Here is a 25,886-nt window from a genome sequence, read left to right on the forward strand (position 1 = left end):
AATAGGCAATTATGCTTCCAAAATGGATGGCACAAATTTGTTAATGCACATCATCTTGCACATCAAAACATTTTAACTTTTACATATAATAATGCTAACACTTTTGAAGCATTCTTGCACCTTGAATCATCCATTAGTATAACAACAAATGTACTTCAACAAGAACAAGGTAAATTTGTCATTTCACATGCATTATATTTGATTTCAATCCACTTAAATTGTACTTATTATATTTTGTGACTCACCTTACAATACTCAATCTCACTAAGTAAAATATCAAAATGATGATTATCGTGATACTTTTGCTTTTCATTGCTTGATGACCAGCACAAATATCAGTCATTACCCCATCTTGATAAACAATTATGCATAAATTATTACCATATAATATAATAAAACATACATTCAAGATTTCTACTAACAATTTTTCATCATATAATTTCTACATCATATTCCAAGCAACATAAGCTAGACAATCATTCTTTTATCACTCTATTGGTTTTTGAAGAAAACAAATCTTGGATCATATATTACAATGCCATAAACAAATCATTCTCAGGAGGATGAAAAAAAATTGTCACCTAAAACCACCTAAAAATTGGTGAGTATTGTTTATTTGCTATGATAGCACACAATATATTTAAAATAATTATTTATCCCATCTACGAATAAACTTTTCGATAATTATTTGTAGCTATCAAGTACTAAACGTTTGATTACGGTTTATGTTTAACAACTAACATTTTCTACTTAGTTTTACAGTTATTTTTTTTTTTTGCCAACTATTTTAAAAGCAATGCCAACTATTTTATGTTTAACAACTATGTGTAGTTACAATGTTAACTTTGTATTAAATTATAACTTCATATTAATTGTATATATTACTCTAACTTCTAACTCAATCAAATATTAATACAATAAAATATTGAAAATCAATATAATAGCATAGGCGAACCCGGGCATCCATTACTAGTTCATATATCAATTGGTCATTTTTTGTGTTGTTCTCCATTTTATAGTTTTTCAATTTTTAGCTATCCATTAGACCAAAATTTGCCAAGCAGCTATGGAATATTGACTAATCTACACCTCACCTGGCCTTTTTAATCCCCATGTCCTAGTAGTAAAAGCTTACTTTCATGTTATCTGCAACAAACAACATGTATCACATTAGAAACCAATTTTCATACACTATCATCATATTTGATGCATATGATTATTGATAGAATATGATGATAATCATCTTATATTATGTTTGATTTGTATATAAAAAGAGAGATATGGATTGCAAGGAAAATTAACATTCTCTTGGCATAAGATTATTTAATCATCCTTAAGTGGAGATGATTATTTTTAATCCATAGAATTAAACTTACACGTCTAATTATACCTTTAAAAATCACATCAATAATTAAATTGTATAAACTTTCAAGAAGGATAATTTTGGTAAATAAATAAAGTATCTTATCTTAATCCTTGTATACATCAAACATAAAATAAGATGATATTATTTAATCTAATCTTATTCATAATATCATCTTATCTTATCCTATTATAATTTTGTGTGCCAGACATAACCTATATACATAAAACAGTACTTCCTAAAACAAATAATTAGTACATGATTTTTGCAAATAATAATAATTAATAAAAAATTATGTTTACCTAAATTTGAAAATTATAAAAGATGACTCTATTTTCATGCACACTAGATAAAATGTTAAATTTTTAATTTTAATAATCAAAATTTAAATTTTGATAATTTTAAATATATAAAGGAACATAAATCAGTTGCATTTAGTTATATATAAATTTTACGTACTTATATTCATATAATAACTAACCTTTGTGTTGCATAAATCAAACACACACACACACACACACACACATATATATATATATGGTAATAGAGTTAGCTTAATTATTGTACAATAAGAGTGTTGATGTTGTTTTTAGGATATACGGTGGATGAAGCTTATGTGGAAGCTAGATAAGATGGTACTTGAACCTACAGTAAGAAAGCACGATCAACAGGTGCTAGAATTGGTTCTTTGGGACACATTCCAACGCTTAAGTCAAAAAGTTTATTAGGTTTGAAGAATGAAAATGGGGAAAGCTTTAAATAAGAGGAATGCTAGATGGTCTTACTCTTAGTCTTAGTTTTACCCCGTTGGTCTTATGTACCTGAACCTCTTCATACCTTATTTATGAGAGGAAATTTAGCGAGGAAAGATGGTGATATGATTAACACATTAACAATTGATGGTAAATTTACGTGAGAGTCTAGGAAAAGCAATGTGAATAACTACAAGTTACATTTAATGGTCCCAATCATGCATGAGATGCCATTTAATAGTCCTAAGCATGTGTAGGTAGCATGTAATGGTCTAAGGCATGCGCAAGGTGGTGTTTAATGGTCTTAATGGTCTTAAGTAAGTTGGAAGCTAAATGGCATTGTCTTGAAATAACGTTTTGATGGGGCATTAGTAGGATTGCTTATTGAGCCTTTCTTTAGTGAGGGCAAGCCCATTCATTTATGACGAAGAGTCTAGCTATCAATTCTCTTTTGTGGTGACATGACATTCGAACATGATCTAATATGATGATTTTGATAATTAACTTTGTTGACTAAGTAAATAAATATAAAAAAAAAAAAAACTAAGAATAACATAAATGTACTTACATTTCTTAATTTAAATCAAATGAAAAAAAATCAATTAAAACTAGCATTAAAATTAATTACCGTGTAAATATAAGGGCCTTTTGGCTCTCGTAGTCCTGATCTCTTCGGTTCTTCCTGCTTTAACAACTTGCAACAATCATTTTATATTAGCATCATCCCCTACCTGTGTTAGTCAAAGTTTTATAAAATATTCTTGGTCAACGGAAAAGGTTTTGTCAAGTTGATCATTTGACCAGCCAGATTTCGATAAAACAAACGCTAATCTACCGAGTGGCTTGATTCATTTCAAACCGTCGGATCTTGAAGAAATTTCTACATCCAACGGCTGAGATGTACACAACCATCAACCACAATGATTTTATGTGCACTGAACGAACATACAAAAAACCACGTTGATAAATTATTCAAGTGACACGTAGCAACGAAGAGAGAGAGTACATTGCAAGGGCTCTGCTAGTGTCAGGACTGTCACCCTAGCACTCGACGAATGTTCACCTCAGAGAAGCAACCGCCAGAGAGCAATTTCAAAATGGCTTCGGCTCGGCACCGCATGCGAGTCGAGCGGAGGCTGCTGCGCCTTCATTTTCTCGGCTGCCTTCATTTTCTCGGCTTTGGTTGTTTTACGTTTGCTTCGCGCGCATGAGATGCCGCTGGAGCTGCTCGACAAGCACGACGTCTCAGCCGTGGCTATATTGGATGAGATTAATGAGTTGAAGGATGGGATTTTCCAGTTATTGGAGCTCCGATAGATCTTTGAGCACCTCTTCTTCACCACCTGCGAAAGTTTCAAAGAATTTAGACTCCAAAATTGAAAATGAAAGTTGAAAAATATCGAAGAAACTTGAACTGAATGTGGAGATATTTCGATCCAATAGGAGATATTTGAATCGAACTTTGAAAGTCCAAAATCCAATAAGAGAGAAAACTTAAATCAAAGGCACATAATGAAAATTAAATTAAATATTAATGCAAGCAAAATATCATAAAGGGAATAATCTACAAGGCTTGCTTCGATGCTCAGAAGCAAACACAGAGAGAAAATTCAAAATAATAAATTGCTGTGAAGCTAGCTAGAATTAAACAATGAAGAAACTAGATCAGCTCGAGCTAGTTTTGAATTTAAAAGAATTCAGAGAAGTCGGCGATCTCACTTCGTTGAATTTTGAATTATTAACTTAAAATGAATGATCTTCCCACTAAAATCAAGCTAATTAATTAATCATTGTGCTATTAGATGTAGGAAATAGCCGCTAAATAGTCCACTAAATATCAGCCAAACACAGTTCCAAACAGAGTGTTTACTAGGACTTAGAGAAAAGAAAAATCAGCTGCAAGTGTTAAAAGCAACGGAAGAAATCACTGAGAACAGTTTGGTTGAAGAAGATAAACACTTGAAGAAGTTCAAGAAAAACAAACAGAAACTAAAAAATAAAGGTAAAGGAGGAGATACAGAGAAAGGCAAGGCAAACCTTGAGCTTGATTTCATGGCAGCGAGCCACAGCAGGGATGATTCTTAGCTTTTGCTTTCGAGATGACAACTGATCAGTGGTGAGAGAGGAAGTGCAGGATTTAGATTCAGTCGACAACATCAAGCTCAACCTCTCGTCGCTCATGCTGGGTTTTCCTTTCCTCTCGCCATCACAGCAACTGATCAACCTTACCAAAATCAGAAGAACATAAGAACAGCGAACTAAAATTTGAAAAGCGATTGAGCTCTTTTTAGTAATTTATGTTGAATGTACTTGGTGGAGAGAAGGAGAAGAGTTGAAGCCACGGCTCGTTCGAGAGGAGATGGAAAGGAAGCCATGTTTGAAATTTGGCGGGGCTTGTTTAAATGTTTGATTTTTTCTTTAATTTCTCTCGACAGTAAAAAACTGACCGTTTTGATGCCCGAGTCGTTTCTGTCATGAGGGAGAAAGGATTAATCTGACATGTGGCAATTAATAAGTTTAGAGAAGGCATGCCATACCTGGCAAATTGATTCGAGTGTCCTTGGGTTGTCTTTATAATTTAACTCACAGCTCGTCATTTTCTCAAAAAAAAAAAAAAAATCACATCTCGTCGTGAACCTTCTTAAGCAAGGGTTATATAAATTGAAAAAGAAAAAAAAAAGATCAAATCCGGTTACAACTTACAACTATTTAAACAGACTATAGAGCTGTTTTGCAGTCCAGCAAGTGAGCCCAAAATTGGTTGCAGTTAACTTTTTTTAGGTTCGGACCTACGCTTAATTGATATTATGATGGGTCCAGTTGAGTTAACCCCGTCAGCCCAATTAAACAAGCAAAGGGCAGTCTTAATCGCTTTAGAGGTGGCAATTGAACATATGGGACAGCATTTGTGATGACTCATTTTGAATCGATCATTTTGAGGAAAAAAATATGGTCTTTTTAAGTTTTGATGTTTCGGCGTTGACTTTTGAATTATTTGAGATTTAAAATTAAATTAATTTAAATTTGAAATAATTTTTAGATATTATTTTGAATTTGAATTATTAAATTATTAAATTTAATTTTGAGTTTAAAATTTTCATTGACTTTGCTAACTCTAATCTCTCCTAATATAAAACTTACACAATATCTCTCATTAACCAAAAATTAGAGAAAGGAAAAGAAATACCAATCGTCATCAGACTCATTAGCAGCTTTCATTATCCTCAAATTAAAGTTAGCATTGATCGCATCCATGCCAAATCTCATTCTTTAGCTAACTCAATACTAAATTGTTGCAAAATCAAGAAAAGCATGTAATATTTTTTATACTCCGACAAATTAAAAAAATGTGTTAAGGTGTTTATTTAGTGAGTTTTATTTTTTAAGTAGTTTTATTTTTTATAATTATGGTCGTCAAAAATTAAAATTTATTATTAAAATTAAAATTTTAATATTTTATTAATATAGCAGAAGCTGTTTCTATTTTTAAAAAGTTTTGATACTAGTATAAAATATAAAAAAAAAAAATTGAAGAGTGACATTTTGAGTGGGATAATTACCAAAGGTAATATTTAATAAGACTAATGGTACAAAAAAGTGGATAAATTTTAAGATGCTTGCTACTTTTGCAAGATATAGAAACTATACCAAACTTTAGTACTACTAGCTGAAAACTTGTTGGCATTTAGTAGAATGCCGACATCTTATAATGCCTCCTATGTGCTAAGAAACATGTACCTCTCAAGTTCAACCCATCCACTATCCTGCCAAATTTATAAATAAATTTGATAATTTTTATATTTATATTATTTTATTTTACAATAAATATATACATAAAATATAAAAAATTTTATATTAATATGTGAAATATATTTTATATTTTTATTAAATTTATATAATTATTATTAAAATTTTAAATTATATTATTTTTATATTACATTTAAAATTATGATACCAAATGCCTAAAAACCAAAAAAATTGCTGCAAGCTACCACAAAGAAAAATGGAAGTTGCTTCACACGTTGCCATCGCAGTTAAGAAAGTGCTTTTATCAAACTCGAGAGTTGAAACCAGTCGGCAGTCATGTTTCGAAGGCAAATGGGTAAGCCCCCAAGGGTTGGCACTTGGCTCACTCAGGCAGGCTAACCTTTCCGGGATTAAATTAAGCTTAGCTCAAATGCACGAGAATAAAAAGGAAAATAAACTTTAAAATATTTCAAGAAGAAGACAGGACAACGACCACCAAAGTCCAGACTACTAGCAGTTGCGTTACATTTACACTGAAGTCTCCGGAACCACCCCTCCCTTCGCTTGTACTTGTAGGTAGCCACGCGTCCGTCTTTCTGTTTCTTATAGTCTTTTACAGAACAGAAAACAGAAAAAGAAAAAAAAGATTTAAACATTTGAAGCTAGCAATTGGCTCCGTTTTTAAGATAGAAAAAAAGAAGAAGAAGAAAATATATAGAGTCAAGCTATGAGTCAAGCTGGGAGTGATGAGCAAAACTGAAGATCTAGCAAGAATTTAGCTTCGAAGGATCTAGGCCAAAGATCAAATGTTGGTACAAGACCGTGCAGTTCCGAAATCTCCAAAACCTCACCAGATCAGAACTCTCCCTACACTTAAACCAAACAGATTCGCTGAACCCAAAAACCTCGATTTCTCCACATGGGTATGCGACAATTTCTACAGAATCATCACAATCTTTGTTCTAATCGCCACCGTCGCTGCCGTTTTCTTCCTCTACACCTCCACCGACACGGCTTCCCTCCTTTGCCTCCAATCGCAAACCCAGCGCGCCATGGATTCTATCTCTTTCCCTCAAATCAACTGGAATTCAATCAAACCCATTGCTGATAAAACGTCACTGTATGCTAATTTCAGATCAGAGCAATGGATCGTTGTCTCTGTTTCGAGTTACCCGTCTGAAGCGTTGAAAAAGATGGTGAAGATTAACGGGTGGCAAGTTTTGGCAATTGGGAACTCAAGGACTCCCAGAGATTGGAGCTTAAAAGGTGCGATCTTTTTGTCTTTAGATATGCAAGCTAATTTGGGTTTTCGTGTCGTGGATCATTTGCCATATGATTCTTATGTTAGAAAAAGTGTTGGTTATTTGTTTGCGATTCAACATGGTGCTAAAAAGATCTTTGATGCTGATGACCGAGGCGAAGTAATCGATAATGCTTTGGGGAAGCATTTTGATGTAGAATTAGTAGGCGAAGGAGCTAGGCAAGAGGTTATTTTGCAGTATAGTCATGATAATCCTAATAGGACTGTAGTCAACCCTTATATTCATTTCGGGCAACGGTCAGTTTGGCCTAGGGGATTACCGTTAGAAAATGTGGTTGAAATTGGACATGAAGAGTTTTATACTGAGGTTTTTGGTGGGAAACAGTTTATACAGCAAGGGATTTCAAACGGGTTACCCGATGTTGATTCGGTGTTTTATTTTACCAGGAAGTCGGGTTTGGAAGCCTTTGATATTAGGTTTGATGAGCATGCACCAAAAGTGGCATTGCCACAAGGTATGATGGTGCCATTGAATTCCTTTAATACGATATACCATTCATCTGCATTTTGGGCGTTGATGCTCCCTGTTTCTGTTAGTACAATGGCTTCAGACGTATTGAGGGGTTATTGGGGTCAGAGGCTTTTGTGGGAGATTGGTGGTTATGTTGCTGTGTATCCACCTACAGTTCATCGGTATGACAGAATTGAGGCATACCACTTTTCAGAGGAGAAGGATCTTCATGTGAATGTAGGTCGTTTGATCAAATTCTTGGTATTGTGGAGATCAAATAAGCATAGGTTGTTTGAGAAGATATTGGACTTGAGTTATGTTATGGCAGAGGAGGGATTTTGGACCGAGCAGGACCTCAAGTTTACTGCTGCTTGGCTTCAAGACTTGCTTGCTGTAGGTTATCAGCAGCCAAGGTTGATGTCATTGGAACTGGACCGACCAAGGGCAATTATTAGTCATGGGGATCGAAAAGACTTTATCCCTCAGAAATTGCCATCTATTCATCTCGCGGTAGAGGAAACAGGAACGGTTAGTTCTGAGATTGGTAATTTGATTCGTTGGAGGAAGAATTTTGGAAATGTCGTGCTTATCATGTTCTGCAATGGTCCTGTGGAGCATACTGCCTTGGAGTGGAGATTGCTTTATGGGCGGATATTTAAAACTGTGGTTATTTTGTCTGCACAGAAGAATTCTGATCATGCTGTTGAACAAGGTCAGTTAGATCAAATTTACAAGTAAGTTGCCAGAAGAATGATTTCTTACCCTTGACGTGATACTTTTAATTTATCAATTTATGTCTATGGTGCATCTTTCTTAGAATTTTGATTTTTGAATTTGTTTTACTTTCTTCTCTTTTGATTTTTTTTTTTTTTTTGGGAGGATAAAGCGATATTCTGGTTTACCTGAATGCTTTTCCTTTAGGCATCTTTTTTAGCCTTAGGGAATGGAAGTTGTACTTTAAAGAGTCCTTGCATAAAGTAGATAGAGAATAGTATTTAAAACTGGGATTTGCTACCTCATAACTATTCTTTCTGATTCCAGACAGTATCATCAGACATTCTAAAGTCCAAAAATGGCCCTCTTTTCTGATTTTGTCCATCATCCTCGACAATCCATTCCTTTCTTGTCAAGCCACATCTCTGTTCCATTCGAAGTACTATTCTGCTTTTCCTTGCTATATCATACCTAGGCCTCTTCTCCCTTCAGTGAAGCTTTGCCTAGTTGGAAGGATTAAGTGGAAAACTTCTCATTTTCAATAAAAGGCCTAAGATTCGTAACTACTTCCTTATTTTATAGCATAACCATTGGATTAAGAATTTTTCTCATCATTGTTTTCATCCTCCCTACCAAACAAAGCCTAAGAGGAAAAAGCTCTTACCCATATATGTTATTTTCTGAATGAATTAGTTATGTAAACAATTAACAATCTCCTTGAAGAAGTTATCTTATACTGCAAATGGAGTTTTACTATTATAAATACAACCATAATTGTCTTTTTCTTGTCCTACATTATCAACTTGTAGGTTAGGTTTGGTGATAAGTCAATTAAGTTGTTGTGTTCTATTCTTCTGAATTAAGTCTTCCTAAAGGCATCAAATTGTTGTTAAATGGTCAATTTATGGTTGATAATCATGGAAACTATAGCTGTTATTTAAGTTCATGCCTGTTTTGCTAATACTGAGTCATCCTGTAGTCATGTTAAATGAGAATTTTACTCGTACAGATTATCATTAATTTTTACTAATTATATCTTAACATATTTTATAGGCAACTCCCCAAGATATTTGATCGATTTTCTAGTGCAGACGGCATTTTATTCCTTGAAGATGATACCATTATTAATTACTGGAATCTACTACAAGCAGACAAGAGTAAACTATGGATTGCAGATAAGGTACCTAAGCTTTGCCTTCTATCTTAGCATTTGTTTCTCTGATTCTTGATATGTTATTTCAAATAGTTAAAAACTAGTTGTCATTAATGATTATCATCCATTTATGGGACTTTGGCTTTTTTATGTCTTTTTTAACCATTTATAATGATTGTAATGATTAATCATTTGTTTATATGTTTTTTCAATATATTATCTTTTGCCATTTATTTGAAGGAAACAATTTGAATTTTTATAAATGTTTATGCATATAATAACATTATAAATGTATAATCTCAGAAAATTTGTTGCATTTTGTTCCTAAAACTTGGCAATTGTTTATTATGAGTAAATACTAAGTCACTGCTCTTATTTTTCTTCTTCATTTGATGGGATTTAGGTATCCATGTCTTGGACTACTGCATCAACCAGTGGAAATTCAGATTGGTATTCAAAGCAAGCGGATATGGTAAAGGAAGTTGTTAGTACAATGCCAGTTCACTTCCAAGTGAATTATAAAGAAGCTGTGAGGAGTGACAAGAGCCTCACGATTTGCAGTTCTGAGATATTCTACATTCCTCGGCGCTTTGTTTCGGATTTTGTTGATCTTGTTAATCTGGTTGGCCATATAGAAGTCCATCAAAAAGTTGCCATACCCATGTTCTTTTTGTCTATGGATTTGCCTCAGAATTTTGATTCAGTGCTTAGTACAATGGTGTATAAGCAGGACCTACCTTCTACTAATTCTTCTTCAACACATTATTCTGCACAAGCACCTGCGGTGCATCCATGGAAGGTGTCAAGTGAACAGGAATTCATAAAACTAATCAGAATAATGAGTGAAGGTGATCCTCTTCTAATGGAGTTAGTTTGAAGGTGCCAGATTCGTTGGATGCACAAAAGAACTGCAGTAGAGAGAAGGAAAGAAACGTGTACAACTTTTGTAACTGTAATAACAAATACTGTTTTTTATTTTTTTTCCTTAATTTTTTCGGGGGGAAGGGGTGTTCTTTTTGTAACTTCTCGTAGATTTACCTTTGTATCATTCATTTACTGACTGGAGATCCCCTCCAAAGAGAAAATGCGTTCATCTTGTGCCAAATGTTCATTGCCAATCTTGATGGATCAAGTCTACAGTGATGTGCACTCATCAACCTCTCTCCAGTAGACTCTGAAATAAATGGTATGGTAGTTCTGATAATCTTTTGTGGTGCTTTGGTATTTTACTTTAGTTCTAATAAAATGAGAAAAGGATAGCATGAATTGAAAGGGAAAAGCAATGTCTAAAGACAAGTTGAATTCTACGAAAGGTAATTTTTTAACAGCAAATGGAGGATGACTCGGTGAAATTGACAATATCACAAAGCAAAGTTTTTATGAACAAATTTACATTCCATAAGTTCTTGACTGTCAGCTCATCCAGGAGTGAAGGGCTCGAGTAAATCATCAGTGTGAACAAATATTTGCAATTTTAGAACCTATTTATTTATAGTTCATCGATCAATGCCTTCAATCTTGTCTTCGACTTCTGAATACAACTGCCTTAACCTCTCGATATTCTCCACTGAGTTTCCCAGTAACCACGTCCATTGGCCTCCAGGAATGTTTGCACCAACTTTCCTGAATGAGTTTGGATTGTGTTCATGAGCCTATTCAACTTGTTCTCATCTTGAATGAAAGTTGAATTAGCCTCTTCATACACCCAGTTATCTACTTGTCCAGAAGTTGCACTCCACCCTACAATATTAGTAAGGCGCTTCTCAATTTCACTAACTCCTTCATAGGCATAGCCACTGGACATCATTCCTTCATACCACTTGGGGTTCAACAACTTGGTTTACGCATCTAGTCGCACAGTTTCAACAGGAGTACGAACCTGCAAATTAGAGAAAATTAGGATTCTTGAGACATCTATTCATGGTGATTAGAGTTGTAGAATCAGCTTGAAAAGTGGCAAGTCTCAGATAGAATCCGATATGTTGTCTAACATTCTGAAGAAAATGTCATGGCGCACACCTGGGCGTTCTCTGTGGTAGTGCCTGCGATGTATGCACTGGGCTTCTTTCTATCCTTCCATAGGTTTTGTACAAGATTTGTTGGATCAGAATCCATGTAGTGACTGACATCCGTAAGTGAAATTTCTGATGAATCAAGATTTTGGAATGTGGCATCTGCTATGCTTAAAGCCATCTCAAAGACTTTACTTTTCTCTCAGTCATGCCTGCACCAGGGGCATCACAGTCAAAAGCAAATGATTTCCGGCTTAAGCACATATCTTGCAGCTGTTTCTTATCATTCCATGAGGAGTTATCAACAGCAAGGTGGACAATGGAGGAGTAGGATCCCGAGGCGTTGGAGAAGACCCTTGTTGCAGCTTCTCTAGCCTAAATCCCCAAGGCTTTGGCTTGCTCTGATGCATTCTTCCTTACATAGTTCGGCTCCACCGGTTCATCTAATTCAGCTACCATCTTCACAGCTCGATCAAGCAGGTTCATCAGTCAACCAAAAAAAAAAAAGAAAAGACTCGGCAAATGATGAGTACAGAAATGAAGTTTCAATGCCAAGATGCCAAAATAACTGAAATGCCACTGGTTTAAATTTGTCAGTTCAGCAGCAATAGTAGTTCCCTGAGCCTAAAGCTTTCACTTGGAAAAATAATTTTCTCTGGGTTAGAAAAATGTGATCCCTATGCACGAATTACTGCATGCATATCCAAAATTATTTTAAACATAGTAGGACCAATACCTGGTTTATAAAAAGATCTCTGAAACTCCAGAGCAGTTAACAACAACATCAATCCTGGACCTGCCGAGCTCTTCAAGCTAACTTGTTCCACTCTGTTGACTGTATCAAATGAATGCATTTAAATTGCAGCCGATCGCATTTGTATTCATTGCAGCTGCGGACAAACAAAAACTATCACGAATATTGTGATTATCAGAGTCATGAATTTTTTTTTTTAAATTGCTCCCCATTTACTATAAAACGTAGTAATTATATTTATAATTATAAAAATTTTTACTTTATAATTTTAAAAATATGTTATAGCACATATTGTCTTTTATATACTTGAAAAAAAAATTAAGTTAAAGATTTTTTATTTTTCATATAATTGAATACTTTCAGTCTTTTTATATTACTTTAGTGGAGATGCTATCATTTTTTCAAAACTTCCAAGAACTGTAAATGCTTATCATTATCTTGTTGAATTAATTAACAATTCTTTTTAGTCTCCAGACAAAGATGCTTGTGTCGCATTGTACAATAATTCTCTTGACTATCAAATTAAATACTATTATTATTATTTAACTCAAATCAATTATAATTCACTATAGTTGTACTAAATGTAGACAAAATTTCATACAAATAAATTTTCTTTTTTTTTTTAAAATTTTTATTTTGAAAGTGAATGAATGCCACGGCAATCACCTCCCCAACACTTTTATTGTATGGATGGATTGATGGTAAAACTTTTATTTCTTGCAAAAAACTTTTGCAAGTACGCTGTATAGGCTTGGGCTTCAAAGCAACTCACACTATGTTAATAATGTACTAGACGCAGCCTAAGCCCAAGCGGATGCCCCGGACCAAATAATTTTAATTTTTGTGCCTTCTTTTTCTTTCCAAATCCATTGCCGAACTGAAAACCATATAATTTTGCCCAGGGTAAGCATTTGCGTTAGCATCCTTGCCTCTCTGCTTCTCTCTTTTTCTCTGATTTGAAGCTTTGGAAAACCCCGTTTGTCTGGCGATACCCAGGTCAGCTCCTACTTCTCTCCTTTTCTTTTCTTTGTTAATAGCTTACACCCAATTTCTTACAACCCTCCCTCACGCCCATCCTCCGCCACCCCCCAGTATCAATCATTTTTCATTGATTATTGATGGAGGCAATAATAAAGAAATATCAGCAGAAATTCAGAAAAGCAAAAGATGAAATGAGTAAATGGGACGAGCTTCAATCTCGCTTAATCTCTCAGTTTAGAAATGCTACTTCCATCATTGCCAGATTAGAGGTATAACTTAAATTTCCCCCATGTCACAACTTCTCTTCATTTTTTTTTTTTAATTTTAATCTCTTTAATAACAGGTTTTTTTTTTTTTTTTTTTGTGATCAGATTATTCAAAATCCAAAAAATTATGCGAGTTTAAATTCTGTTGGGGGCATTGAAGTTGCAGTGTTGCGAAAGCAGATGGATACTTTGCAAACCATTTTACTTTCAATGAAAAATACTATGTAAGGGTTTATCTCTAATCAATTTAGTTTATGTTTGGTTGTGGCTTTTGCTATTTGATTTTTGAAAAAATAAATGATAGTTTTGATTAATTAAATTTTAAAAAAGGGAAAATTTTGTAAACTTTTGCCTTTAATTTTATATGCAAAAACTATGTTGCACATTAGTCATTTACTACTTTTAATTATGTAAGTATGATTTTGCATTTTAACAACTTTGGGGAAGTAAATGCCAGGAGAAAAATCATCAACCAAACAATGTCTTAATTGAAAACAATGCTAAAACCTTTGGTAAATTATGAACTAGAGATAGTTTTTATGTATTTATGTTTTAACTTTAATTCTAAAAAGATTTTCAGGGATGACTTTCGCTCTATTGTTCTTTCCCTGGAGAAACTTCAACATGATGGTAAACAGCTTGCAAAAGGTAGTTCTAATAAGATGAACAGGAAGCAACTGCAACATAGAATTGGCATAAAACCGTCTCTTACAAATTGCATAGATGGGCTTGTGCTTCTCCATGAAATGTTCCTTGCCGAGTAATGAACAGTTTCATCTTTCAAAAATTTTCTAAGAATGGCTTTTTTTAGTGCTTTGTGTTTTATTTTTTTTATGACATGTTACACGTAAGAATTTGTGGAGTATTTATGCTTTGGTAGAGTTTTCATGATTGCACTTTTCACTATATGAGGTTTGAAGAACTTGCTTTGATTAGCATTTGCTTAAAAGCAATTTGATTAGCATTTGGTTAAAATCAATTAGTTTAGATTCTAAATGACTGATTATTTTGTGTTTGTTAGGTACTTTCTTAAATCATCATTGGTTTCAGCACTTTCAACACTTGCCTTGAAACCCAAGTAAGTATAACTCATATCATGCAATTCAAAAATGTCAATGAAACTCACCTTGTCTTTTTTATCTTTCCAAGAGTCCATAGGAATTCAGCTGCAGCCCTACTATGGTGCGATTAGGCTTAGGCACCTTTTTGGTGCAATCACACGATGCTAAAGCATTTGGGTGACAAGGGTGTAGCACGGTGGGAATGACCTACTGTCTTGCACCCTCGATCAATGACTGGACCCTTAAGGGTCTAGTAGAAAATGGTGCTCCCAACCGCAGCCCCCTTTCCCTTTTTACCTCTTCTTGATTTCTTTTTTTTTTTTTTTGGTTATTTTTTCATATATTTTGTTTAAAGATTTTTAGTTAATTATTTATTTAAAATGATAAATAAATTTATATAATCACATCGTAAACAACTAAATAAGGACATAGATACATTAATAAATATATTTAAACATAATTAATTACATAAATAACTTTATGTCTAATTGAATATATATAAATAAATAGTTATATCATTATAAATACATAAATTCAAATATAAAAAAATATATAATTATATAAATAAATACATAAATAAGTCAATAAATAATTGAATAAATTATCATTAAATATATGATCAATTTTAATATAAAATAATATGCGTCAATATTTTTGAGTGAATAAAATTTTTAAGATTTTAAAATGTTAAATAAAATTAAAATATTACAGAAATACAAAAAAAGATAATAAATACTTGAAAACTACTTTGTTTAGTTTTAATATATTATTATCATTTAAAAAAAAATTATTTGATATATTCTACCATTTTATTAATTCTAAATTATTTATTAACAAAACTATTATTTGACAAAACTAATTTAGTAATTTCAATTATTTATTAACTTATAAATGTCAAATAATCTAAAAATTACATTATATACAAACTTTAATATAATGTTTTTAATGGTCATTTGTTCTTCTTACTACAATTTATTTAACTGCTACTGCAACTTTTGCATTCAAGCACATATTTTGACACTAATTTTAATCCTTCTGCTACTATAACCAATTTCATCGCTACACTACTAATCTGACTTTCAAAGTTTTCAATTTCATTGGGGCCAAAACCATCTTTCGAAATGGATCCTAAGATACAGAGTTGTGTGAAACACAAAATCCTTTACCTAAATTACCTTGAAGGATGTTTATATGGCTCTAAGTCCTACCCGAAGTTTTATTTTGATCATGTGCTGACTTTTTCCTTCTTCAAAAATCTATCCAAAGGAGATGCTTTTGAAAACTATGAATATGCCTAATGACCTTTGAATCCAAACTACTTCTCAGCTTATCTCGTTATTGTGCTTTAGCTTGAATAATTATGATATGTAGAATTTATGTTCATTTACACTTATTTTATCTAATGAGCCTATTTATTTAGCTTGCCTACTTTTTAAAGCATAATGAATGGGATAATACTCAAATAAGTCCCCAAACTTCACTTAAAATTGAAAATAAGCTCTTGATCCTTATTTCATGGAATTAGGGTTATCAGTTTTTATTTTATTACAATTAAAACCTTGACATTACGAATATATCATATTTCAATAAAACCTTCTTAGGTGACTGATGTAATCTATAAAAAAATACTTATATGAATTTACTTGGATGAGTCAGATGACAAATACTTAAGAGAATACTGTTTTAATAATGTTGGTATTGGACTTTATTCACCCAATTTTCAATTTAATGAGTACGATTACAATGAAATAAAAATTCATAATCTTAATTTCATGTGATAAAACGTCGAGAGCTTATTTCCATTTCTTTTTAAAAGTTCATAGGCTTATTTTGATATTATCTAATAATTGTGCTTATTCACCTTTTTCCACATGAACTTTTGAATTCTTGTTCACTTGCTTCCTGGTTTGTTAAAATAAACTTATTTAACTTACTAAAAGAAAGGGTTTGCTTTTACTACATTCTATTAAACATGGCTTTGTAATCGTGTGTTTTCTTGATGTTGCAGTTCCAGTGATCTAGGTGCACTTCAGCAACTTTTGGTTGATCAACCCAATATACTAAACGAGGAAGGTACATTCTAGACAAAGTTACCCAGATTTAGTTTGTATGCTTTTAGCTTTAGTTTCCTTGTTGACCAATCCAATATACTAAACAAGGAAGGTACATTCAGGACAAAGTAAGCATTTCCACAATTCCATCTCAATTGTGTACACTTTACAAAGACAGAGTAAACAACAAAGAATATTGGACAGCTCAACAAGAATTAGATCAAAGTATATTTTCTTGCAAAGAATATGCTATTGATTTAGAAAGGACGGTAGGAATCACTTTTTCGGTTTGCCATGCCCTCATAGAGTTCCAAATCTCCTTTGCATTGTTAAGCTGAGCCTGATTACCTTGATCCTGGTGAAGCCACTCATCATTAATAGCAGCCATTAGTCCTTTCAATAGATATTGTAGATAATGGATATTAATATATACATTCATGTTATTGAATTGAAAAAATTACCGTTTAGCCTTGTTTGGAAGTATATACAGAATGGTGTTAAAGTAGCTTCAAATTATCAAATTATATTTGCAACAAATGTGATTATTAGCTTTATACTAGCAATGATTGTGATTGGTTCGCTATATAGAAGTTTGACCTATTTCTTTTCCTTTTTTGAATTCTTTTGCGTCATGGTGATATTAATTATATAGAATTTGTATGTGAGCAGTCATAACTTGTTATTTATATATCTATCTATCTTCTTCTTATCGTTTCCTAAAAAAAACAATGGTTTATAGAAGTATTATTATTACTTGTCTTTTTTTTTTTTTTTTTGCAGTTTGATCATATTGTATTTCTGCATATTAGGTTCTAACATCTCTGCTTGTTGTAAACTCCCTTTGCAGTACAATCCATCTTTGACATCATATTTGTGGAAGAGATATGTTGATTTTATGTATATCTGTTAGACAACTTTTTATTCCCTGATTTCGTTGTAAGTGGTGCAAAGACTGAAGCCTCTTGGTTTTTGTTAAATTTGCTAGCAGCATGCTTGTACCTTGCTTCTGAAATTATTAGATCATGAAGCGTGAACACACTAGCATTCCATTTTTTGTCAGGCGTGGCATGCTAACTGGAAGCTTTCCTTTGGTAAAGACATTAATTGTGATCCCTGTTAATTGATAATGGATCATCCTGACTAGTTTTTTTGCACTGTAAATATGTTTAATGCATTAGTTCAAGCAATATCTTCACTTCCGATTGCATATAACTTGCAAAATAGTAACTCTTGCTAAAGATTTGCTTTTAAATTTCACCATTTTCTTATAGAGCTATGCATTTATGTTTGATGCTTGAGTTTTCTTATATTTTGCTAATCATTGTTGTGCATAAGCGTGTTTCACTTTGTCTTTCCTTCGACTGTTTTTTTCCTTTTTTTGAGCATTTAGACTTAATTTTAACACCTTTTCTGTTCCTTTGACTATAGTTTCGTTTAAGCCCCGTACTTTACAAAGATCTCTCCTTACTCGATACATGATCAAGGGTACACTCTTTTGCCTAATACAGTAGAAAAATGAGAAAGGAAAATAAATAGTACTGAATTAACTTTGTATCATTATATTTCTTATTGGCTACATGCTGACATATAAAAGGTAAATTCAGGGAAAACAGGAAGAAATTTGCAAATTTAATTTTATAGCATTTGTCCTGCCTTTATCATTTGTTTCACTTGAATGTTTTATCTTTCGGCTAACATTAAAAGGTCACTATTTTTCCATGTCAAACATAGTCTTAATGATACTCATACGTGGCATTTAACTCTAAAACTACCATTTTTCATGCTTTCATTGAGTGGAACTTGACCATAACTGTTGAAGGGCTGCCTTGCACGCTTCTATTTCGTTTTCCTGAGTTGTCAATTTGTTGATGGGCATTGTAATTTTATTTTATATATTACTAAGAATTTTTTTTTCTCACCTTTAGTCGACTATGATCTTCGTTTATTAGATATAATAATTTTAAAGATGATATAATTACACATAAAAATGATAAAAAAAAACGAAAATGATAGTTCAAAATTTTAATAGAAGTTATATATGGATTTAATAAAAATAAAAAACATTTCGTGTTTGACGTATTGATGTAAATTGTTATATGATAATTTTAATATTTTATATGTATTTGTTATAAATTAATTATAGTAATTTTAATGTTTTATATGTATTTGACATAAATTAATTATGATATAGAGTAGATTTGATAATTTAAAATACGATATTGTGATATGATATAAAAATGATACAAATAAAAGATACAAAAATAATGCGATTTAAAATTTTTAAAAAATTATAAATAAGTTAAATAAATAAAAAAATTATATTTTATATTTTTGTGTCGACACGAATTATAATATGTAATTTTTATATAAAATATGATATGAATATAATATTTTACACTGTATGATGTCACAAATTAAATGATTTAATATAGATACATATATAAATAGATAGGTCTAACATGTATACACGGTTTAGCTTTTAGTTATCCATTACTAGAATCATATTGTAAATCAAATGAGAAAAAGTTTTTTAATAACATTAAACTTCATTTAATAAAAAAAAAAAATTCATATAACTGGTACTATCATCTGCCCTAAAATTATAGTATTCATCTCTCTTGATTTCTCCCATTATAAGGAAATCCCTTCAATCTTGTTACGCGTGGCCCTATTACCTTGCCCGTCGCTCGTCTTGTGATAACTTGGAAAAATGGGCAGTGATTACTTTAGAAAATTCTTAGACGTGAGATTTTTTCACGTTTACCTTGATAAGATTAAAAATAATACTCAATGTTATAATTTTTTAGTAAGTGGGTTACTATTAAGTGATGATTTTAATATTTAATAAAATAAGTTGATAAATTTAGTCTTAATATGAGATAAGCATGAAAGTCTAAATAATTTAATGTGATCATTTAAGTGTAAGTTTTGTATATTTTATTGGATCAGTGTGATTTGACGGTTGTATAAGTCTTGAGTCTGGTAAACTTTTGATGAAGAGGCTTCTAGGTTTTTAATATAAATTAGCTAATGTCCCCTCTTTATTTTTAATTAATGGTATTTACTCATTAAGAGCCATCAGTAAAAGAAGAGTGAAGAGAAAGACATAGTCTTTTCAAGAATTAGTGTTGCTTCCATTTATCAATTATGTGTGCCCAAACAGGTATGCAATATAATGAAATTTGGTGTTCTAATATTCACATATAATTTTTTGGATTTAAAGTTTATGCTTACATGTGATATCAGAGCTTAATTATGTGATATTAGGATCTAAAATTATGATTTTAAATTTTAATTTCGCATGAACTTAAGTTTTGGAAGAAATCTTATTATTGCTACAATCCAACTTTCTAAACTTGTTTTTTCAAAATTGATTTGGGGCTTTTATTCTCCTTTGCGAGAGGATTAAAATTATGTATGAAATGTTTTTTAATTCATCCTATAAAGAAAGAAATCGAGTTTTAAAAATTTAGATTCAAGATTTAATTAGAACCTTGATACTTTATAGGTTTTAATTCAAATTGCTTCTTGAATATTGTTACTCATGTGTTATAAAGATGAAACAAGATGTTTAATTTCATAAAATTTCATATACATGTTCAAATTTGAAGAAAATCGAGTTGCATTATGTATAAGTTTTTTATCCAAAAATTTTGGTTCAAATTTATGTTGATTCATGTTGTTTTGATGCAATTTAAAGTATGGGCTTTGTAAATATATATGTTAATTAAAGTTTGAAGCATTTAATTGCATTAAAACTAAAGGAAAAAAATGAAAAAAAAAGAGTAACAAAAAAAATAAAAAATGGCTATGAACATGAAATTTTGTTCTCAAATTCATGGTGATTTAAGTAATTTTTTATGCAAATTGTGGTATGATTTTTGTTAATTTATGTGTTAATTGCATGTTTAAAGGTTTAATTGCAAAAAAAAAAAAAAGCATCAAATTAACTTTTAAATTGAAATATGTTCGAAACGGGTGAAATTTGACCCATTTGGGTTGGGTTGACCCAGATAGAGGTAGGAGACAATGAGTAGTATTGAGTTTGAACAATGCTGACTTGATGAATAATTCTGAGTCAGCACAGTACTGAGTCAATAAATACTATCGGAATTAATAAATTGATTCATTTGGACTCATTTAGAGTTCATTTTTTTATGCCATTTGCTCTGTTATTTTTGAAATTTTATGTCGTATTTATTTATTATTTTTACGAAATTTTTAAATGGCATAAAATATTTATTATATAATATTTATGCATTATTAAACAAGTATTATATTTTATGCACATGAATTTTGTTATTTTATTTTATAATAAAATATTTTGGCATGCTGTGAATATATTGGAGGTACGTACTCTCATAATATGTTATTTAAAATTTATGTACTCTCAACTTGAAATTATATGCATGATTGAATAAATTTAATAAAATTTGTTTTTACTAAATTGTTTGCTATCCATTTAAAATGCAACATACATTATTTTGAAAGGCAACTTAGTTTTGAACTCTTTGAGGTTTTGGTACAGCTAGTATCAAATTAGTAATTTATTTTATAATTTTATTTAATTATTAGATAATATTGAATTATTATTTAATGAAATAATTGGAGTTTCAAATTGTTACTTTAATTTAATTTTTCTACGACTATGTTGACATTATGTATCATTGTTAATTTATGATATTTTTATTTTTGGTATATGATACATTAGAATAAAGCATTGAATGAAAATATTAAATTATCCAAAAATTCAAGACACTTGGTTTAAATGTAATAAATTAATTTTAATCTAGTGAGATACATTCGGTGTAAGTATCTCACAATGAGACATTATATTTATAATGATCTATTGAGATACATATTAATTATTAGTGTCTCACGTAGGAATGATCAGCTTTTAAATATTCAATGACCTAAAGAGATACATGATGATTAAATATCTTGTGAGAAGTGGTCAAATTGCCTTAACTTAGTTAAGTATACATATTAAAATTATAGGCAATCCAAATTTTCTAGTATGAGAATATATAATTGGTTAATATGAGTGTTTGGCTGTCAAAGTGGCTCACTCATTAAGACTTGTAAGACTTTATAATGCACAGGAATGAAAGTACTTTCAAATTACCTTATACAATTGTCTAATCAAAGAGGGTTATTGTATTTGGTAATTTGGAGTGGATATGAAGTATCATGATTAAAAGTATATTGGTCTACAAGGTCTGTTTACCTAAAAAGGATAGGCTTTTTGAAAACTAAAATATTTTCATATGAACTTCATATGGAAAGTGCTTAATCACATGTCACATTCTCTACCTAAAGGAAAGATTGTAATGATGCACTTAGATTTTCTAGTTTAATTACAAATAACACATCATAGGCTAGTGTTATTTATATAGATTGTTGCTCATATGTAAAAAGTTACATTCTTTTGTCTTGAATATTAAAGTTGATTTGGTGATAAAGATTAAGTAACTCTAATTAAAAAAATTATAAAAGGTTATTTAGAACTTAATTAAGTCATAGGTGTTTTCTTGGATATAATTGTTAAGTATTGAATATTTTGTTGATTATTGTCCAATTGTTTCAAAATGTTGCATTTTGTGATGACAAAAGTCTTTTACCTAAGACAATTTATGAATACTTTGAATATTGTTTAGTCATATGAATTAGCAAGTTTGTTATATTACTTTGTTCCAATTTATCATAGTTTGACAAAGTGGTATTATAAAAGATTATGCTTATACAAAATGTGACATATGAAATTAAGTTTGGTTATTTTGAGAGCAAGTGTTTTGTGTGATAAATATGTTTAGCATACTTATAATGTTTTAGTTTTATATATCACATAATTATGATTTGAAATTTTAGGCATTAGGTTTAAAGCCTAATAAAGTGCATAATATGATATATATTTGAAACTCTTGTTTTTCATGGACATATGAACAGTATTATTGGTTTTAATTATTTATGAAAGACATCTAAATTTCATGCTAGTTTGCTGAAACAATGTGAGAGTATTGTCGTTAAAAATTATGTAATTATGTTATGAGAAATAATGTGTTAAATAATTCATAGTGAATTTGTTTCACATAAATTATCAAACTAACTTTTAAAATATTTTGTTTTTATAAAATATTTACTAAATCAAGTATGCTCTCATAAGATATTAGTTGTTTTATAATAATGATATTATAATATGTTGAGAGAACAGTAAGTAAAATTTTATTTATTAATAAGTATTTGGAGCATGCCTTTTGGTATCATGAAACTCGATAAATATTACCATAAAAATCAGTGTTAATAGAAAAGATAAGTTGTTAAAGTAAATGGATAAGAGTAAAAGTTTCAGTTTATAAGAGTAGGCAAAATCAATTTTACGAATTATAATGTGTTAAAAGTTTTGATTAAAATGTAATATTGTTAAAGCTTGCTAGATTAACTTGTCTTAATGTTTATGTCACAACTCATATTGGATAATATTGAAAATATGATATTCCTCACATTGACATTATCATGTTTATAACATTGATTTATACCATAAATATGCATTGTTGGCATTCATCATATATTGTTATATTGAGATTTATGATATGAAAATTATAAACTTTGTTAAATCTCATGTATAAAGTATTTGCATTAGAAGATATTTTTATGGCTAGTCAATTTTTAATTTTGAAATTTTTTGAAGTCATGCTTGAAAAATTGAAATGCCATACTAAATGTATTATTAATTGTTAAGACAATTTAGTTGGTAGTATGGCATGCTTATAGACACCGATTTTGTCCCGGTCTACTATTAAAATTAAATAATAATAATAATAATAATAATAAATATTTTTAAAAATAATTATTAATTATTAAAAAAAAAAGAAAGAGAAAATAAGAAAAAAATAAAAAGTAGGGTGGCTGGTGTACGACGCTGTTGTCGCCCCCGACTAGCCACCCTACAGCCCACCTCCACTACCTATTCACCACCTTACAGCCCACCTCCTGCCACTCCCTATAGCCATCCCTACAACCATCATCTGCTCCCCTTTGAAGCTCTTTAAAAACCTTATAGATTCTTCCCCTTGAACTTTCTCTCTCGGACACATGAAGGGCTTACCTTTCATCATTGCCCAACCCCCCTTTCAACAAGCTCAGTCCCTATACTAGCACCCCAATCCAAGCCTCAACCCTCACCAAACCCATACCCAAATAGAAACATAAAAACAGAAACAAAAAACAAAGACAAACAGTCCTCCCCATAGGGAGGAACCTCAACGCCAAGCTCCCTGCAAAAATAAAAAAAATAGATAAATTTTAGTCTAAAAAAAAAGGTAGAAAACTTCAAGCCCCGATCTACGACGATCGGGGCTATTTCTGGCGAAAAGAGAGTCAGATCTGAAAAGAGGACGTTGAAGAGAGCTTTTAGAATAACTTTTACATTTTTTGACGATTGAAAACTACCGACAACAACCGTTGATGGTGACCTAGACGGCTGCTAGCGCGGTGGTCCGACGATCGGACGGTGAGAGCCCTAGAGCTCTCTTCTCTATTTTTTTTTGAAACAGATAAGAATGAACAAAAAAAAAATCTTTAGTTATATATAGGAAAGCAAAACTCAAAACGACGTCGTTTAAGGAAAGACCCAAAACGACGTCATTTTAGCCAAAGAGGATCCGCGTGTGAACCCAGATCTGACCTGAGATCCTCATAAATCGACCCGTCAAACTGCTTCAGTCAACCTTGAACCGGTCCAGACAAATCGTCAGTGAATCGATCAAATCGATCTGAACCACTGGACTGCCCGAACCGCTGATTGAACCGTCAAACCGATCAGACCGGTCCAGACTAGTGTTGATCGATCCGGTTCAGGTAAAAATTTTTTTTTTTTAATTTTTATATATTATTATTTTTGTTATTTTAAGTATTTTTTTTATATTGATGCATGATAAATTCTTAAATTTGTTAGAATAAATATTTAATTGTTTTAATAATAATAAAATTAAAAACAAGTAATAATTAAAAATATATATTAAAAATGCTTAAAAAATAATAATAATTATTATTATTATTTTTTCTGTTTAGATGTTGGAGGGAATAAAAAATATTTTTCTAAAAAAATAATTCTGCCTAGATGTTGGAGAATTATTATTAATAAATTTTCATAAAAAGAAATATAAGAAAATTTTAATTAATTTTCAAAAATCATTAAAATCAAACTTGCTTCGAAAATCCGGCTAGATGTTGAAGATTTTTAGAGATGTTCGTATTTTTTCAAAAACGAAACCTTAAACACTAATTCTTAAAATCCAAAATCCTAAAATTCGAAACCCCTAAAATCCAAAATCCCTTAAATCCAAACCCCTAAAATCCGAAATCCCTTAAATCCAAACTCCTTAAAATCCAAAACCCTAAAACCTTTAAACCCTTAAATCCAAACCTCATAAAATCCAAAACCCTAAAATCCCAACCTTTAAATCCAGATCCTAAAATTCAAAACCTCTAAAATCTGAAACCCTAAAATCTGAATCTTCAAAATCTTGAAACCCTAACCTTGAAAACCTCTATCTAAGCCCTTACTCAAAACATTCTGAAAATCCTAAAGATACATGTAAAAATCTCATTTGAAGTAATCTGTTCCTGAATGTCACCTAGATGATGGGGTATTTAGGAAATTTTTCTTCGTTAAATTTTTTTACACGAATTCTTAATTCGCATTAATAATAAGATTAATAAATAAAAAGTATAATAGTAAATTGAGATCTTAAATATAAATAGTCGCACCTAAGCTTTGCCTAGATGTTGGAGAGTCGGGGTAGTCTCATTATACTTAAGAATCCAACTTTTAAATTGCATTTAATTTTACATGACATTCATTAGCATACATACGTTAGCATGTTATCGTTGATAATTGTCTGCATTATTCTCTCTTTAATTTTTATTTACTATTTGATGATACAATATTTTATAACAAAAAAGAATAATACATTTTTTTTAAAAAAAATTTGTGATATTATAAAATAAAATAAAAATAATATTTCGAAGAAAATAATTTTTGGTACTCTGTCTAGATATTGGAGAGTCACTAACAATTATCTTCTATAAAGATTGTTATTTCATTTTTAAAGATTATCGTGTTAAATCTTAACCAAAAAGAGTTATTTTAAATTTTACCTTGATGTTGAATAATTTTAAAATAATTCTTTAACTTTAAGATTTTTTCAATATTCCTAAATAAAAAGCTTTAGCAAACTTTTATTTTTCAAATGAAGGAA

At 31.0% G+C, this 25,886-nt stretch overlaps 3 protein-coding genes and 1 pseudogene across 10 annotated transcripts; 2 read left to right on the forward strand and 2 right to left on the reverse strand.

The window, feature by feature from the left end:
* Positions 1 to 2,341: 2,341 nt before the first annotated feature.
* On the reverse strand, positions 2,342 to 4,512 carry LOC111290207 (uncharacterized). Its single transcript, XM_089768793.1, has 2 exons — positions 4,153 to 4,512; positions 2,342 to 3,458 (listed from the first exon to the last, which is right to left on the reverse strand). Exons 1-2 carry the CDS (start codon positions 4,294 to 4,296, stop codon positions 3,180 to 3,182), a joined length of 423 nt encoding a protein of 140 aa, XP_089624919.1. The 5' UTR covers positions 4,297 to 4,512; the 3' UTR covers positions 2,342 to 3,179.
* A 1,638-nt stretch (positions 4,513 to 6,150) lies between these two features.
* LOC111289262 (putative glycosyltransferase STELLO2) lies at positions 6,151 to 10,606 on the forward strand. 2 transcript variants are annotated; one of them, XM_022880152.2, is made up of 3 exons: positions 6,151 to 8,368; positions 9,402 to 9,528; positions 9,905 to 10,606. In XM_022880152.2, the coding sequence occupies exons 1-3, from the start codon at positions 6,669 to 6,671 to the stop codon at positions 10,376 to 10,378; spliced, it is 2,301 nt and encodes a 766-aa protein (XP_022735887.2). In that variant the 5' UTR covers positions 6,151 to 6,668; the 3' UTR covers positions 10,379 to 10,606. The 2 variants fall into 2 exon arrangements, with proteins under 2 accessions (XP_022735887.2, XP_022735888.2); XM_022880153.2 differs by having other exon boundaries at positions 6,189 to 8,346.
* Positions 10,607 to 10,853: 247 nt separating this feature from the next.
* On the reverse strand, positions 10,854 to 12,241 carry LOC111289264 (magnesium-chelatase subunit ChlH, chloroplastic-like; annotated as a pseudogene). The gene is made up of 2 exons (XR_016346412.1): positions 11,521 to 12,241; positions 10,854 to 11,380 (listed from the first exon to the last, which is right to left on the reverse strand). The product of XR_016346412.1 is annotated as a magnesium-chelatase subunit ChlH, chloroplastic-like (transcript).
* Positions 12,242 to 13,078: 837 nt separating this feature from the next.
* Positions 13,079 to 17,787, forward strand: LOC111289265 (uncharacterized protein At5g43822-like). 6 transcript variants are annotated; one of them, XM_022880157.2, is made up of 7 exons: positions 13,097 to 13,263; positions 13,416 to 13,517; positions 13,620 to 13,738; positions 14,095 to 14,274; positions 14,536 to 14,592; positions 16,584 to 16,648; positions 16,749 to 17,163. In XM_022880157.2, the coding sequence occupies exons 2-7, from the start codon at positions 13,440 to 13,442 to the stop codon at positions 16,880 to 16,882; spliced, it is 633 nt and encodes a 210-aa protein (XP_022735892.1). In that variant the 5' UTR covers positions 13,097 to 13,263; positions 13,416 to 13,439; the 3' UTR covers positions 16,883 to 17,163. The 6 variants fall into 6 exon arrangements, with proteins under 6 accessions (XP_022735895.2, XP_022735892.1, XP_022735889.1 ...); XM_022880154.2 differs by having other exon boundaries at positions 13,098 to 13,263; positions 13,360 to 13,517; XM_089768100.1 differs by lacking the exon at positions 16,749 to 17,163 and adding an exon at positions 17,474 to 17,787 and having other exon boundaries at positions 13,120 to 13,263; positions 13,360 to 13,517.
* The last annotated feature ends 8,099 nt before the right edge of the window (positions 17,788 to 25,886 follow it).

Source organism: Durio zibethinus, chromosome 11 (genome assembly GCF_047325235.1).
Source record: "Durio zibethinus cultivar Kanyao isolate XHJ-2024 chromosome 11, ASM4732523v1, whole genome shotgun sequence".
Taxonomy (NCBI): Eukaryota; Viridiplantae; Streptophyta; class Magnoliopsida; order Malvales; family Malvaceae; genus Durio; species Durio zibethinus.